This window comes from Oncorhynchus mykiss, chromosome 9 (assembly GCF_013265735.2).
Source record: "Oncorhynchus mykiss isolate Arlee chromosome 9, USDA_OmykA_1.1, whole genome shotgun sequence".
NCBI lineage: Eukaryota > Metazoa > Chordata > Actinopteri > Salmoniformes > Salmonidae > Oncorhynchus > Oncorhynchus mykiss.
The window spans coordinates 3,763,555-3,778,864 of NC_048573.1; the positions used below are offsets into that span (position 1 = coordinate 3,763,555).

At 38.0% G+C, this 15,310-nt stretch overlaps 1 protein-coding gene across 1 annotated transcript in view; it reads left to right on the top strand.

Annotated features, from left to right (window-relative positions):
* The window catches only part of LOC110518252 (serine/threonine-protein kinase DCLK2), a 39,615-nt gene extending 24,933 nt beyond the window's left edge, over positions 1 to 14,682 (top strand). Inside the window, exons 9-15 of the mRNA XM_036987093.1 lie at positions 296 to 415; positions 2,393 to 2,539; positions 3,951 to 4,084; positions 5,204 to 5,281; positions 5,425 to 5,521; positions 14,065 to 14,145; positions 14,262 to 14,682. Coding sequence (XP_036842988.1) covers positions 296 to 415; positions 2,393 to 2,539; positions 3,951 to 4,084; positions 5,204 to 5,281; positions 5,425 to 5,521; positions 14,065 to 14,145; positions 14,262 to 14,468 — 864 coding nt within the window. The 3' untranslated portion in view covers positions 14,469 to 14,682. The remainder of the gene's footprint in view (positions 1 to 295; positions 416 to 2,392; positions 2,540 to 3,950; positions 4,085 to 5,203; positions 5,282 to 5,424; positions 5,522 to 14,064; positions 14,146 to 14,261) is intronic.
* Positions 14,683 to 15,310: the final 628 nt, after the last annotated feature.

Sequence of the window (15,310 nt, forward strand, 5' to 3'; positions counted from 1 at the left end):
CAGCTTTGCACAGTCTTGGCATTCTCTCAACCAGCTTCATGTCATCTGGAATGCATTTCAATTAACAGGTGTGCCTTCTTAAGTTCATTTGTGGAATTTCTTTCCTTCAGGGTGGCTACTTTGAACAATTTGTTTAACACTTTTTGTGGTTACTACATGATTCCACATGTATTATTTCATAGTTTTGATGTCTTCACTATTAATTCTACAATGTAGAAAATAGTCAAAATGAAGAAAAACCCTTGAATGAGTAGGTGTGTCCAAACTTTTGACTGGTACTGTATGTATTGATCAGGAGCACCTGATAGAGAACGAGGTGGCGGTGTTGAGGAGGGTCAGACACCCCAGCATTATACAGCTGATTGAGGTCGACGACACGCCCACAGAGCTCTACCTGGTCATGGAATTGGTCAAGGTACGAAGCGTCTCTCCGCTCCCTTGTTTCCGTTAAAAAGTGGGCGGGGCTGGAGAAAATGTAACCCTTTCAAGTTTAACAGAGTAATGGATGCAAGGACTGCCCATCCCATGACATCAACAGTATGTTGTCCATCCTGTTTTGGGGCTGTACAGTGTTGGTTTAACATTTACTTTGTGAACAAACATCAGAGTAAAACCAGGTTCTGATTGGGGTGTGACCATTGGACCATTGTCGTGAGGTATTAAGGGATAATCGATGAGAGGCTATGTGTTCTATGTAAAATAATGACGCGGAACGTGCGTTTCCAACACGCTAGCGGATTGGCACTGACCTTTCCACGGACTTGCATTGTTTTCCAGAGAACGCAAAGAGCCCCAAGTTGATTATCCTGCTTATACCAAGAGCCCCAAGTTGATTATCCTGCTTATACCAAGAGCCCCAAGTTGATTATCCTGCTTAAACCAAGAGCCCCGAGTTGATTATCCTGCTTATACCAAGAGCCCCGAGTTGATTATCCTGCTTATACCAAGAGCCCCGAGTTGATTATCCTGCTTAAACCAAGAGCCCCGAGTTGATTATCCTGCTTATACCAAGAGCCCCAAGTTGATTATCCTGCTTATACCAAGAGCCCCAAGTTGATTATCCTGCTTAAACCAAGAGCCCCGAGTTGATTATCCTGCTTATACCAAGAGCCCCGAGTTGATTATCCTGCTTATACCAAGAGCCCCGAGTTGATTATCCTGCTTAAACCAAGAGCCCCGAGTTGATTATCCTGCTTATACCAAGAGCCCCGAGTTGATTATCCTGCTTATACCAAGAGCCCCGAGTTGATTATCCTGCTTATACCAAGAGCCCCGAGTTGATTATCCTGCTTATACCAAGAGCCCCGAGTTGATTATCCTGCTTATACCAAGGCTATAATTAAGCAATAAGGCTTGATGAGGTGTGGTATATGGCCAATACACCACGGCCAATGACACAACACAATGCGGAGTGCCTGGACACGGCCCTTAGCCTTGGTCTATTGGCCATATACCACATAATTATATTATAGGGTAATTAAGGCACGCTCTAGAACGCCCATCTAGCCAATCAAGATCAAGTATTCAAAAATGCCATGGTATAATAAGTTATATTCTTCAAGAATCAATGGGTACATATCATTCATAGAATCAAATCGGGAACATATCATTCATAGAATCAAATCGGGAACATATCATTCATAGAATCAAATCGGGAACATATCATTCATAGAATCAAATCGGTACATATCATTCATAGAATCAAATCGGGAACATATCATTCATAGAATCAAATCGGGAACATATCATTCATAGAATCAAATCGGTACATATCATTAATTTATACGTCCAGAAATGGTTTTAACAACTGCTGACTGGCCCTTTTAAAGCTACAGTACATGGTGTCATGGCTGGTCATTTGTTGCATCTAAAACACTGGTGTATGAATCTGAGAGCGCCCCGTCCCTCAGCTCTATCACACAGCAAGCGGCTGGAGCCCGGACTCCATTTTGTTGCATCTAAAACACTGGTGTATGAATCTGAGAGCGCCCCGTCCCTCAGCTCTATCACACAGCAAGCGGCTGGAGCCCGGACTCCATTTTGCATGAATTGTACCAAATATCATAGTCATTTGACGTGTGTCTGTGTGTGTGTGTGTTCGTATGTGTGTGTGTGTGTGTTCGTATGTGTGTGTGTGTGTGTTCGTATGTGTGTGTGTGTTCGTGTGTGTGTGTCTGTTCGTATGTATGTGTGTGTGTTCGTGTGTGTGTGTGTGTCTGTTCGTATGTGTGTGTGTCTGTTCGTATGTGTGTGTGTCTGTTCGTATGTGTGTGTGTCTGTTCGTATGTGTGTGTGTCTGTTCGTATGTGTGTGTGTCTGTTCGTATGTGTGTCTGTCCGTATGTGTGTGTACAGTTTACTGACCTGTGTCTGTCGACGTTCTCTCTCTACAGGGTGGAGATCTGTTTGATGCCATCACATGTTCTACTAAGTACACGGAGAGAGATGCCAGTGCCATGGTCTTCAACCTGGCCGGGGCGATTCAATACCTACACCGTATGGACATAGTCCACAGAGACATCAAGCCTGAAAACCTGCTGGTATAAAACTCTTACATACACACCTAAAACAGGAACAGGGTTAGAGTTAAAAAAAACCTCCAGGAGGGTTAGAGTTAAAAACCTCCAGGAGGGTTAGAGTTAAAAACCTCCAGGAGGGTTAGAGTTAAAAAACCTCCAGGAGGGTTAGAGTTAAAAAACCTCCAGGAGGGTTAGAGTTAAAAAACCTCCAGGAGGGTTAGAGTTAAAAAACCTCCAGGAGGGTTAGAGTTAAAAAACCTCCAGGAGGGTTAGAGTTAAAAGACCTCCAGGAGGGTTGGAGTTAAAAAACCTCCAGGAGGGTTGGAGTTAAAAAACCTCCAGGAGGGTTAGAGTTAAAACATCCAGGAGGGTTTCTCTCCAGGAACAGGGTTGGAGTTAAAACCTCCAGGAGGGTTGGTGTTAAAACCTCCAGGAGGGTTGGAGTTAAAAAACCTCCAGGAGGGTTGGAGTTAAAAAACCTCCAGGAGGGTTGGAGTTAAAACATCCAGGAGGGTTAGAGTTAAAAAACCTCCAGGAGGGTTAGAGTTAAAAAACCTCCAGGAGGGTTAGAGTTAAAACCCTCCAGGAGGGTTGGAGTTAAAAAACCTCCAGGAGGGTTGGAGTTAAAACATCCAGGAGGGTTTCTCTCCAGGAACAGGGTTGGAGTTAAAACCTCCAGGAGGGTTGGTGTTAAAACCTCCAGGAGGGTTGGAGTTAAAACATCCAGGAGGGTTTCTCTCCAGGAACAGGGTTGGAGTTATAATCCTACAGGAGGGTCTCTCTCAAAACCTCCAGGAGGGTTTCTCTCCAGGAACAGGGTTGGAGTTAAAACCTACAGGAGGGTAGCTCTCCAGGAACAGGGTTGGAGTTAAAACCTCCAGGAGGGTTTCTCTCCAGGAACAGGGTTGGAGTTAAAACCTCCAGGAGGGTTTCTCTCCAGGAACAGGGTTGGAGTTAAAACCTCCAGGAGGGTTTCTCTCCAGGAACAGGGTTGGAGTTAAAACCTCCAGGAGGGTATCTCCCCAGGAACAGGGTTGGAGTTAAAACCTTCAGGAGGGTAGCTCTCCAGGAACAGGGTTATAGTTAAAACCTCCAGGAGGGTTTCTCTCCAGGAACAGGGTTGGAGTTAAAACCTCCAGGAGGGTTTCTCTCCAGGAACAGGGTTGGAGTTAAAACCTCCAGGAGGGTATCTCCCCAGGAACAGGGTTGGAGTTAAAACCTACAGGAGGGTATCTCCCCAGGAACAGGGTTGGAGTTAAAACCTTCAGGAGGGTAGCTCTCCAGGAACAGGGTTATAGTTAAAACCTACAGGAGGGTGTCTCTCCAAGAACAGCGTTGGAGTTAAATCCTACAGGAGGGTTTCTTTTACATTACACTTTAGTCATGTATATCAACCTATCACCGGTCTCCTTTCTTGACCTGTGACCTCCAGGTGTGTGAGTACCTGGATGGGACCAAGTCGTTGAAGCTGGGTGATTTTGGTCTGGCTACAGTTGTAGAGGGACCCCTGTATACAGTCTGCGGAACACCCACATATGTAGCTCCAGAGATCATCGCTGAGACTGGGTAAGAGGTGTGTGTTTGTGTTTGTGTGTGTGTGTGTCTCGGAGACCTGATAAGAGGAGTGTGTGTGTAGAGAGGTGTGTGTTTGTGTGTGTCCACTTCTCTCAAAAAACTCTCCTCTCGTCTGCAACTTTTCCACAGGTTGTTGCTGTTGTTGTTGTTGTTGTTGTTGTTGCTGTTGCTGTTCATAAAATAAGAATGTACTGATATACCTCACACCTTTTGTGAGTGTAGTTGTGGTTTTATTTTCCATTTTAGTTGAATGAACGAACTGTAAGTCGTTCTGGATTAACCAATAGGAGACCGTGAATATGACAAGATCTCCCAGGATCCTTCAATTCAAAGTCCCATTAAACAGCTCTGTAAACATTGTCAAAATACGTTCGTTACTCGTCATTACTGCCGTTACGGTGCTGTTGATCAGCTGACCTGTACTTGACAGTAATGAGTATTGGAGGTGCAGAATAGGGATTTGGCGCATTCGCACTTGGTCAAAAACAATAGATCATTTTTATTTAGACGTTTGTGGAAGTACATACCATGATCCTGCAGCAGCACCATGCGTAACGACAGGTCGGCCCGATCCAGCATCACCATACGTAACGACAGGTCGGCCCGATCCAGCAGCACCATGAGTAACGACAGGTCGGCCCGATCCAGCAGCACGACGGGTCGGCCCGATCCAGCAGCACGACGGGTCGGCCCGATCCAGCAGCACGACGGGTCGGCCCGATCCAGCAGCACGACGGGTCGGCCCGATCCAGCATCACGACGGGTCGGCCCGATCCAGCATCACGACGGGTCGGCCCGATCCAGCATCACGACGGGTCGGCCCGATCCAGCATCACGACGGGTCGGCCCGGTCCAGCAGCACCATACGTAACGACAGTAATGAAGATAGTTGCTCTGAGAAACTCCATATTGTGGGGAGTACCGAATGTATTTTCACATTATAACGTTTTGCAGAGCTGGTTTACTGGGACTTTGAATTGAAGGATCCTGGGAGATATCGTCCAATTTAATTGTCTTCTCAAGCCCAGGTACTGATTCAGATAAAACCATCTCCTATGTGACCAAAATGTAGAATAATGAGGTTGTCAACTTCCCTGTGTGTGTTGCTAGGTACGGTCTGAAGGTGGATATCTGGGCTGCAGGTGTTATCACCTACATTCTATTGTGTGGGTTCCCTCCGTTCCGTAGGTGAGTTCCTGTACGTTCACCTGTACGTTCACCAGAACGTTCACCAGTACGTTCACCAGTACGTTCACCAGTACGTTCACCAGTACGTTCACTGGTTTAAAACAATAGGACCCAGTATACTCAGTTTCACTCCTCTCCTACAGTGAGAATAACATCCAGGAGGAGTTGTTTGACCAGATACTCAGGGGGAAGCTGGAATTCCCTTCCCCAGACTGGGACACAGTCAGCCTGCCGGCCAAGGTAGGAGTCTGGGGGTTAGAGAGAAAGATGGTATAACAGTAGATAGATGGTATAACAGTAGATAGATGATATAACAGTAGATAGATGGTATAACATTAGATAGATGGTATAACATTAGATGGTATAACAGTAGATAGATGGTATAACATTAGATAGATGGTATAACAGTAGATAGATGGTATAACAGTAGATAGATGGTATAACATTAGATGGTATAACAGTAGATAGATGGTATAACAGTAGATAGATGGTATAACATTAGATGGTATAACATTAGGTGGTATAACAGTAGATAGATGGTATAACATTAGATGGTATAACAGTAGATAGATGGTATAACAGTAGATAGATGGTATAACAGTAGATAGATGGTATAACATTAGATGGTATAACAGTAGATAGATGGTATAACAGTAGATAGATGGTATAACAGTAGATGGTATAACAGTAGATGGTATAACAGTAGATAGATGGTATAACAGTAGATAGATGGTATAACAGTAGATAGATGGTATAACAGTAGATAGATGGTATAACTTTAGATAGATGGTATAACATTAGATGGTATAACATTAGATAGATGGTATAACATTAGATGGTATAACAGTAGATAGATGGTATAACATTAGATAGATGGTATAACAGTAGATAGATGGTAAAACATTAGATAGATGGTATAACATTAGATGGTATAACAGTAGATAGATGGATGGTATAACAGTAGATGGATGGTATAACAGTAGATAGATGGTATAACAGTAGATAGATGGTATAACAGTAGATAGATGGATGGTATAACATTAGATGGTATAACATTAGATGGTATAACAGTAGATAGATGGTATAACATTAGATGGTATAACATTAGATGGTATAACAGTAGATAGATGGATGGTATAACAGTAGATAGATGGTATAACAGTAGATAGATGGTATAACAGTAGATAGAACAGTAGATAGATGGTATAACAGTAGATAGATGGTATAACAGTAGATAGATGGTATAACATTAGATGGTATAACAGTAGATAGATGGTATAACAGTAGATAGATGGTATAACAGTAGATAGATGGTATAACAGTAGATAGATGGTATAACATTAGATGGTATAACAGTAGATAGATGGTATAACAGTAGATAGATGGTATAACAGTAGATAGATGGTATAACATTAGATGGTATAACAGTAGATAGATGGTATAACAGTAGATAGATGGTATAACAGTAGATAGATGGTATAACAGTAGATAGATGGTATAACATTAGATGGTATAACAGTAGATAGATGGTATAACATTAGATGGTATAACAGTAGATAGATGGTATAACAGTAGATAGATGGTATAACAGTAGATAGATGGTATAACATTAGATGGTATAACAGTAGATAGATGGTATAACAGTAGATAGATGGTATAACAGTAGATAGATGGTATAACAGTAGATAGATGGTATAACATTAGATAGATGGTTTAACAGTAGATAGATGGTATAACATTAGATAGATGGTTTAACAGTAGATAGATGGTATAACAGTAGATAGATGGTATAACAGTAGATAGATGGTATAACATTAGATGGTATAACATTAGATGGTATAACAGTAGATAGATGGTATAACATTAGATGGTATAACAGTAGATAGATGGTATAACAGTAGATAGATGGTATAACATTAGATGGTATAACAGTAGATAGATGGTATAACAGTAGATAGATGGTATAACATTAGATGGTATAACAGTAGATAGATGGTATAACAGTAGATAGATGGTATAACATTAGATGGTATAACAGTAGATAGATGGTATAACAGTAGATAGATGGTATAACAGTAGATAGATGGTATAACAGTAGATAGATGGTATAACTTTAGATAGATGGTATAACATTAGATGGTATAACATTAGATAGATGGTATAACATTAGATGGTATAACAGTAGATAGATGGTATAACATTAGATAGATGGTATAACAGTAGATAGATGGTATAACATTAGATAGATGGTATAACATTAGATGGTATAACAGTAGATAGATGGTATAACAGAAGATAGATGGTATAACAGTAGATAGATGGATGGTATAACATTAGATGCTATAACATTAGATGGTATAACAGTAGATAGATGGATGGTATAACAGTAGATAGATGGTATAACAGTAGATAGATGGTATAACAGTAGATAGATGGTATAACAGTAGATAGATGGTATAACATTAGATGGTATAACAGTAGATAGATGGTATAACATTAGATAGATGGTATAACAGTAGATAGATGGTATAACAGTAGATAGATGGTATAACATTAGATGGTATAACAGTAGATAGATGGTATAACAGTAGATAGATGGTATAACATTAGATAGATGGTATAACATTAGATGGTATAACAGTAGATAGATGGTATAACAGTAGATAGATGGATGGTATAACATTAGATGGTATAACATTAGATGGTATAACAGTAGATAGATGGTATAACATTAGATGGTATAACATTAGATGGTATAACAGTAGATAGATGGATGGTATAACAGTAGATAGATGGTATAACAGTAGATAGATGGTATAACAGTAGATAGATGGTATAACAGTAGATAGATGGTATAACAGTAGATATATGGTATAACAGTAGATAGATGGTATAACAGTAGATAGATGGTATAACATTAGATGGTATAACAGATGGTATAACAGTAGATAGATGGTATAACAGTAGATAGATGGTATAACAGTAGATAGATGGTATAACATTAGATGGTATAACAGTAGATAGATGGTATAACATTAGATGGTATAACAGTAGATAGATGGTATAACAGTAGATAGATGGTATAACAGTAGATAGATGGTATAACAGTAGATAGATGGTATAACATTAGATGGTATAACAGTAGATAGATGGTATAACATTAGATGGTATAACAGTAGATAGATGGTATAACAGTAGATAGATGGTATAACAGTAGATAGATGGTATAACATTAGATGGTATAACAGATGGTATAACAGTAGATAGATGGTATAACAGTAGATAGATGGTATAACAGTAGATAGATGGTATAACATTAGATAGATGGTATAACAGTAGATAGATGGTATAACAGTAGATAGATGGTATAACTGTAGAAAGATGGTATAACATTAGATGGTATAACAGTAGATAGATGGTATAACAGTAGATAGATCGATGGTATAACATTAGATGGTATAACAGTAGATAGATGGTATAACATTAGATGGTATAACAGTAGATAGATGGTTTAACAGTAGATAGATGGTATAACATTAGATAGATGGTATAACAGTAGATGGTATAACAGTAGATAGATGGTGTAGCAGTAGATAGATGGTATAACAGTAGATAGATGGTATAACATTAGATGGTATAACAGTAGATAGATGGTATAACAGTAGATGGTATAACAGTAGATAGATGGTATAACAGTAGATGGTATAACAGTAGATAGATGGTATAACAGATGGTATAACAGTAGATAGATGGTATAACAGATGGTATAACAGTAGATAGATGGTATAACAGATGGTATAACAGTAGATAGATGGTATAACAGATGGTATAACAGTAGATAGATGGTGTAACAGTAGATAGATGGTATAACAGATGGTGTAACAGTAGATAGATGGTATAACAGTAGATAGATGGTATAACAGTAGATAGATGGTATAACAGTAGATAGATGGTATAACAGATGGTATAACAGTAGATAGATGGTATAACAGATGGTATAACAGTAGATAGATGGTATAACAGATGGTATAACAGTAGATAGATGGTATAACATATGGTATAACAGTAGATAGATTGTATAACAGTAGATAGATGGTATAACAGTAGATAGATGGTATAACAGTAGATAGATGGTATAACAGTAGATAGATGGTATAACAGTAGATGGTATAACAGTAGATTGTATAACAGTAGATGGTATAACATTAGATGGTATAACAGTAGATAGATGGTATAACATTAGATGGTATAACAGTACATGGTATAACAGTAGATAGATGGTATAACAGTAGATAGATGGTATAACAGTAGATAGATGGTATAACAGTAGATAGATGGTATAACATTAGATGGTATAACAGTAGATAGATGGTATAACAGTAGATATATGGTATAACAGTAGATGGTATAACAGTAGATAGATGGTATAACAGTAGATGGTATAACAGTAGATGGTATAACAGTAGATAGATGGTATAACAGTAGATGGTATAACAGTAGATGGTATAACAGTAGATGGTATAACAGTAGATGGTATAACAGTAGATAGATGGTATAACAGTAGATAGATGGTATAACAGTAGATGGTATAACAGTAGATGGTATAACAGTAGATAGATGGTATAACAGTAGATGGTATAACAGTAGATAGATGGTATAACAGTAGATGGTATAACAGTAGATGGTATAACAGTAGATGGTATAACAGTAGATGGTATAACATTAGATGGTATAACAGTAGATAGATGGTATAACAGTAGATAGATGGTATAACAGTAGATGGTATAACAGTAGATGGTATAACAGTAGATGGTATAACAGTAGATAGATGGTATAACAGTAGATAGATGGTATAACAGTAGATGGTATAACAGTAGATGGTATAACAGTAGATGGTATAACAGTAGATGGTATAACAGTAGATAGATGGTATAACAGTAGATAGATGGTATAACATTAGATGGTATAACAGTAGATGGTATAACAGTAGATGGTATAACAGTAGACGGTATAACAGTAGACGGTATAACAGTAGATGGTATAACAGTAGATAGATGGTATAACAGTAGATGGTATAACAGTAGATGGTATAACATTAGATGGTATAACAGTAGATGGTATAACAGTAGATAGATGGTATAACAGTAGATGGTATAACAGTAGATGGTATAACAGTAGATGGTATAACAGTAGATAGATGGTATAACAGTAGATGGTATAACAGTAGATGGTATAACAGTAGATGGTATAACAGTAGATAGATGGTATAACAGTAGATGGTATAACAGTAGATGGTATAACAGTAGATGGTATAACAGTACATAGATGGTATAACAGTAGATGGTATAACAGTAGATAGATGGTATAACAGTAGATGGTATAACAGTAGATGGTATAACAGTAGATGGTACAACAGTAGATGGTACAACAATAGATGGTACAACAGTAGATGGTATAACAGTAGATGGTACAACAGTAGATGGTACAACAGTAGATGGTATAACAGTAGATAGATGGTATAACAGTAGATGGTATAACAGTAGATAGATGGTATAACAGTAGATGGTATAACAGTAGATGGTATAACAGTAGATGGTATAACAGTAGATAGATGGTATAACAGTAGATGGTATAACAGTAGATAGATGGTATAACAGTAGATGGTATAACAGTAGATGGTATAACAGTAGATGGTATAACAGTAGATGGTACAACAGTAGATGGTACAACAGTAGATGGTATAACAGTAGATGGTATAACAGTAGATGGTATAACAGTAGATGGTACAACAGTAGATGGTACAACAGTAGATGGTACAACAGTAGATGGTATAACAGTAGATGGTATAACAGTAGATGGTATAACAGTAGATGGTATAACAGTAGATGGTATAACAGTAGATAGATGGTATAACAGTAGATGGTATAACAGTAGATAGATGGTATAACAGTAGATAGATGGTATAACAGTAGATGGTATAACAGTAGATAGATGGTATAACAGTAGATGGTATAACAGTAGATAGATGGTATAACAGTAGATGGTATAACAGTAGATAGATGGTATAACAGTATATGGTATAACAGTAGATAGATGGTATAACAGTAGATGGTATAACAGTAGATAGATGGTATAACAGTAGATGGTATAACAGTAGATAGATGGTATAACAGTAGATGGTACAACAGTAGATAGAGGGTATAACAGTAGATGGTATAACAGTAGATGGTATAACAGTAGATGGTATAACAGTAGATGGTATAACAGTAGATGGTATAACAGTAGATAGATGGTATAACAGTAGATGGTATAACAGTAGATAGATGGTATAACAGTAGATAGATGGTATAACAGTAGATAGATGGTATAACAGTAGATAGATGGTATAACAGTAGATGGTACAACAGTAGATGGTATAACAGTAGATAGATGGTATAACAGTAGATGGTATAACAGTAGATGGTATAACAGTAGATAGATGGTATAACAGTAGATAGATGGTATAACAGTAGATAGATGGTATAACAGTAGATGGTATAACAGTAGATGGTATAACAGTAGATGGTATAACAGTAGATAGATGGTATAACAGTAGATGGTATAACAGTAGATAGATGGTATAACAGTAGATGGTATAACAGTAGATGGTATAACAGTAGATGGTATAACAGTAGATAGATGGTATAACAGTAGATAGATGGTATAACAGTAGATGGTATAACAGTAGATGGTATAACAGTAGATGGTACAACAGTAGATGGTATAACAGTAGATGGTACAACAGTAGATGGTATAACAGTAGATAGATGGTATAACAGTAGATGGTATAACAGTAGATGGTATAACAGTAGATAGATGGTATAACAGTAGATGGTATAACAGTAGATGGTATAACAGTAGATAGATGGTATAACAGTAGATGGTATAACAGTAGATGGTATAACAGTAGATAGATGGTATAACAGTAGATGGTATAACAGTAGATAGATGGTATAACAGTAGATGGTATAACAGTAGATAGATGGTATAACAGTATATGGTATAACAGTAGATAGATGGTATAACAGTAGATGTTATAACAGTAGATAGATGGTATAACAGTAGATGGTATAACAGTAGATAGATGGTATAACAGTAGATGGTACAACAGTAGATAGAGGGTATAACAGTAGATGGTATAACAGTAGATGGTATAACAGTAGATGGTATAACAGTAGATGGTATAACAGTAGATGGTATAACAGTAGATAGATGGTATAACAGTAGATGGTATAACAGTAGATAGATGGTATAACAGTAGATAGATGGTATAACAGTAGATAGATGGTATAACAGTAGATAGATGGTATAACAGTAGATGGTACAACAGTAGATGGTATAACAGTAGATAGATGGTATAACAGTAGATGGTATAACAGTAGATGGTATAACAGTAGATAGATGGTATAACAGTAGATAGATGGTATAACAGTAGATAGATGGTATAACAGTAGATGGTATAACAGTAGATGGTATAACAGTAGATGGTATAACAGTAGATGGTATAACAGTAGATGGTATAACAGTAGATGGTATAACAGTAGATAGATGGTATAACAGTAGATGGTATAACAGTAGATAGATGGTATAACAGTAGATGGTATAACAGTAGATGGTATAACAGTAGATGGTATAACAGTAGATGGTATAACAGTAGATAGATGGTATAACAGTAGATAGATGGTATAACAGTAGATGGTATAACAGTAGATGGTATAACAGTAAATGGTATAACAGTAGATGGTACAACAGTAGATGGTATAACAGTAGATGGTATAACAGTAGATAGATGGTATAACAGTAGATGGTATAACAGTAGATAGATGGTATAACAGTAGATGGTATAACAGTAGATGGTATAACAGTAGATAGATGGTATAACAGTAGATGGTATAACAGTAGATGGTATAACAGTAGATAGATGGTATAACATTAGATGGTATAACAGTAGATAGATGGTATAGTAGTATAGTAGATGGTACAACAGTAGATGGTATAACAGTAGATAGATGGTATAACATTAGGTGGTATAACAGTAGATAGATGGTATAACATTAGATGGTATAACAGTAGATAGATGGTATAACAGTAGATAGATGGTATAACAGTAGATAGATGGTATAACAGTAGATAGATGGTATAACAGTAGATGGTATAACATTAGATAGATGGTATAACAGTAGATGGTATAACAGTAGATAGATGGTATAACATTAGATGGTATAACAGTAGATAGATGGTATAACAGTAGATAGATGGTATAACAGTAGATGGTATAACAGTAGATAGATGGTATAACAGTAGATGGTATAACAGTAGATAGATGGTATAACAGTAGATGGTATAACAGTAGATGGTATAACAGTAGATAGATGGTATAACAGTAGATGGTATAACAGTAGATGGTATAACAGTAGATGGTATAACAGTAGATAGATGGTATAACATTAGATGGTATAACAGTAGATAGATGGTATAACAGTAGATGGTATAACAGTAGATAGATGGTATAACAGTAGATAGATGGTATAACAGTAGATAGATGGTATAACAGTAGATGGTATAACAGTAGATAGATGGTATAACAGTAGATAGATGGTATAGTAGTATAGTAGATGGTACAACAGTAGATGGTGCACTGCACCACGTAGTGTATTGGAATACAAATATTCGCAATTCAGTAATTGCCCTTGAAAACATGGCTTCTGCGTTGCATGCTGACTGTCACATGACGTCTTTCCTAGATGCTGATTGGTCAGATGCTGCAGGTGAACGCGGACATTCGTTATTCAGCAGAGGAGGTTCTCTCACACCCCTGGGTTACGGTAGGCCCCCCCACACACACACACACACTGACCGACAAACTTCACAACGTCCTCTACCCTCATCTGAATAAACGTGTGTGTGTGTGTGTGTGTGTGTGTGTGTGTGTGTTTTGCAGGACGAGGCCACTCTGGAGGGCAGAAACGTGAACACAGAGTCATTATCTTCAGCTACGGTGACCCCTGACCTTCCAGTGACCCCTACAACCCCGACCTTTGCCCCTATGACCCCGGCAGCACAGAGTAGCCCCGTCCACAACAACACTACTAATCCCAACACTAAATCTGTTACCTCTGCTGAGGACACGTCCCATTTCATCCCCTAGGCAAGGGATGGGCAACTTTGATGGGGGTGGGAGCCACCAACAATCTGAACTCATCGCGAGGGGCAGCGGTGGCTCGTGGGCGGAGTGAAGATTTAGCAATTTTATAACTCATTTTCCTGCAATTCTACACATTTTGCCATGTGGGTGGAGAGAAATGTTTGCCGTTTTTAATATGATATCTGAATGAGAGTGACAAACAAAATCAATGGGAGCCCATGATAGCTGGCTAGACTAATTAACATAATTACACCCTGATCCCTACCAGTTTAGATAGCTGGCTAGACTAATTAACATAATTACACCATGATCCCTACCAGTTTAGATAGCTGGCTAGACTAATTAACATAATTACACCCTGATTCCTACCAGTTTAGATAACTGGCTAGACTAATTAACATAATTACACCCTGATTCCTACCAGTTTAGATAGCTGGCTAGACTAATTAACATAATTACACAATGATCCCTACCAGTTTAGATAACTGGCTAGACTAATTAACATAATTACACCCTGATCCCTACCAGTTTAGATAGCTGGCTAGACTAATTAACATAATTACACAATGATTCCTACCAGTTTAGATAGCTGGCTAGACTAATTAACATAATTACACCATGATCCCTACCAGTTTAGATAGCTGGCTAGACTAATTAACATAATTACACCCTGATCCCTACCAGTTTAGATAGCTGGCTAGACTAATTAACATAATTACACCATGATTCCTACCCGTTTAGATAGCTGGCTAGACTAATTAACATAATTACACCCTGATCCCTACCAGTTTAGATAGCTGGCTAGACTAATTAACATAATTACACCCTGATCCCTACCAGTTTAG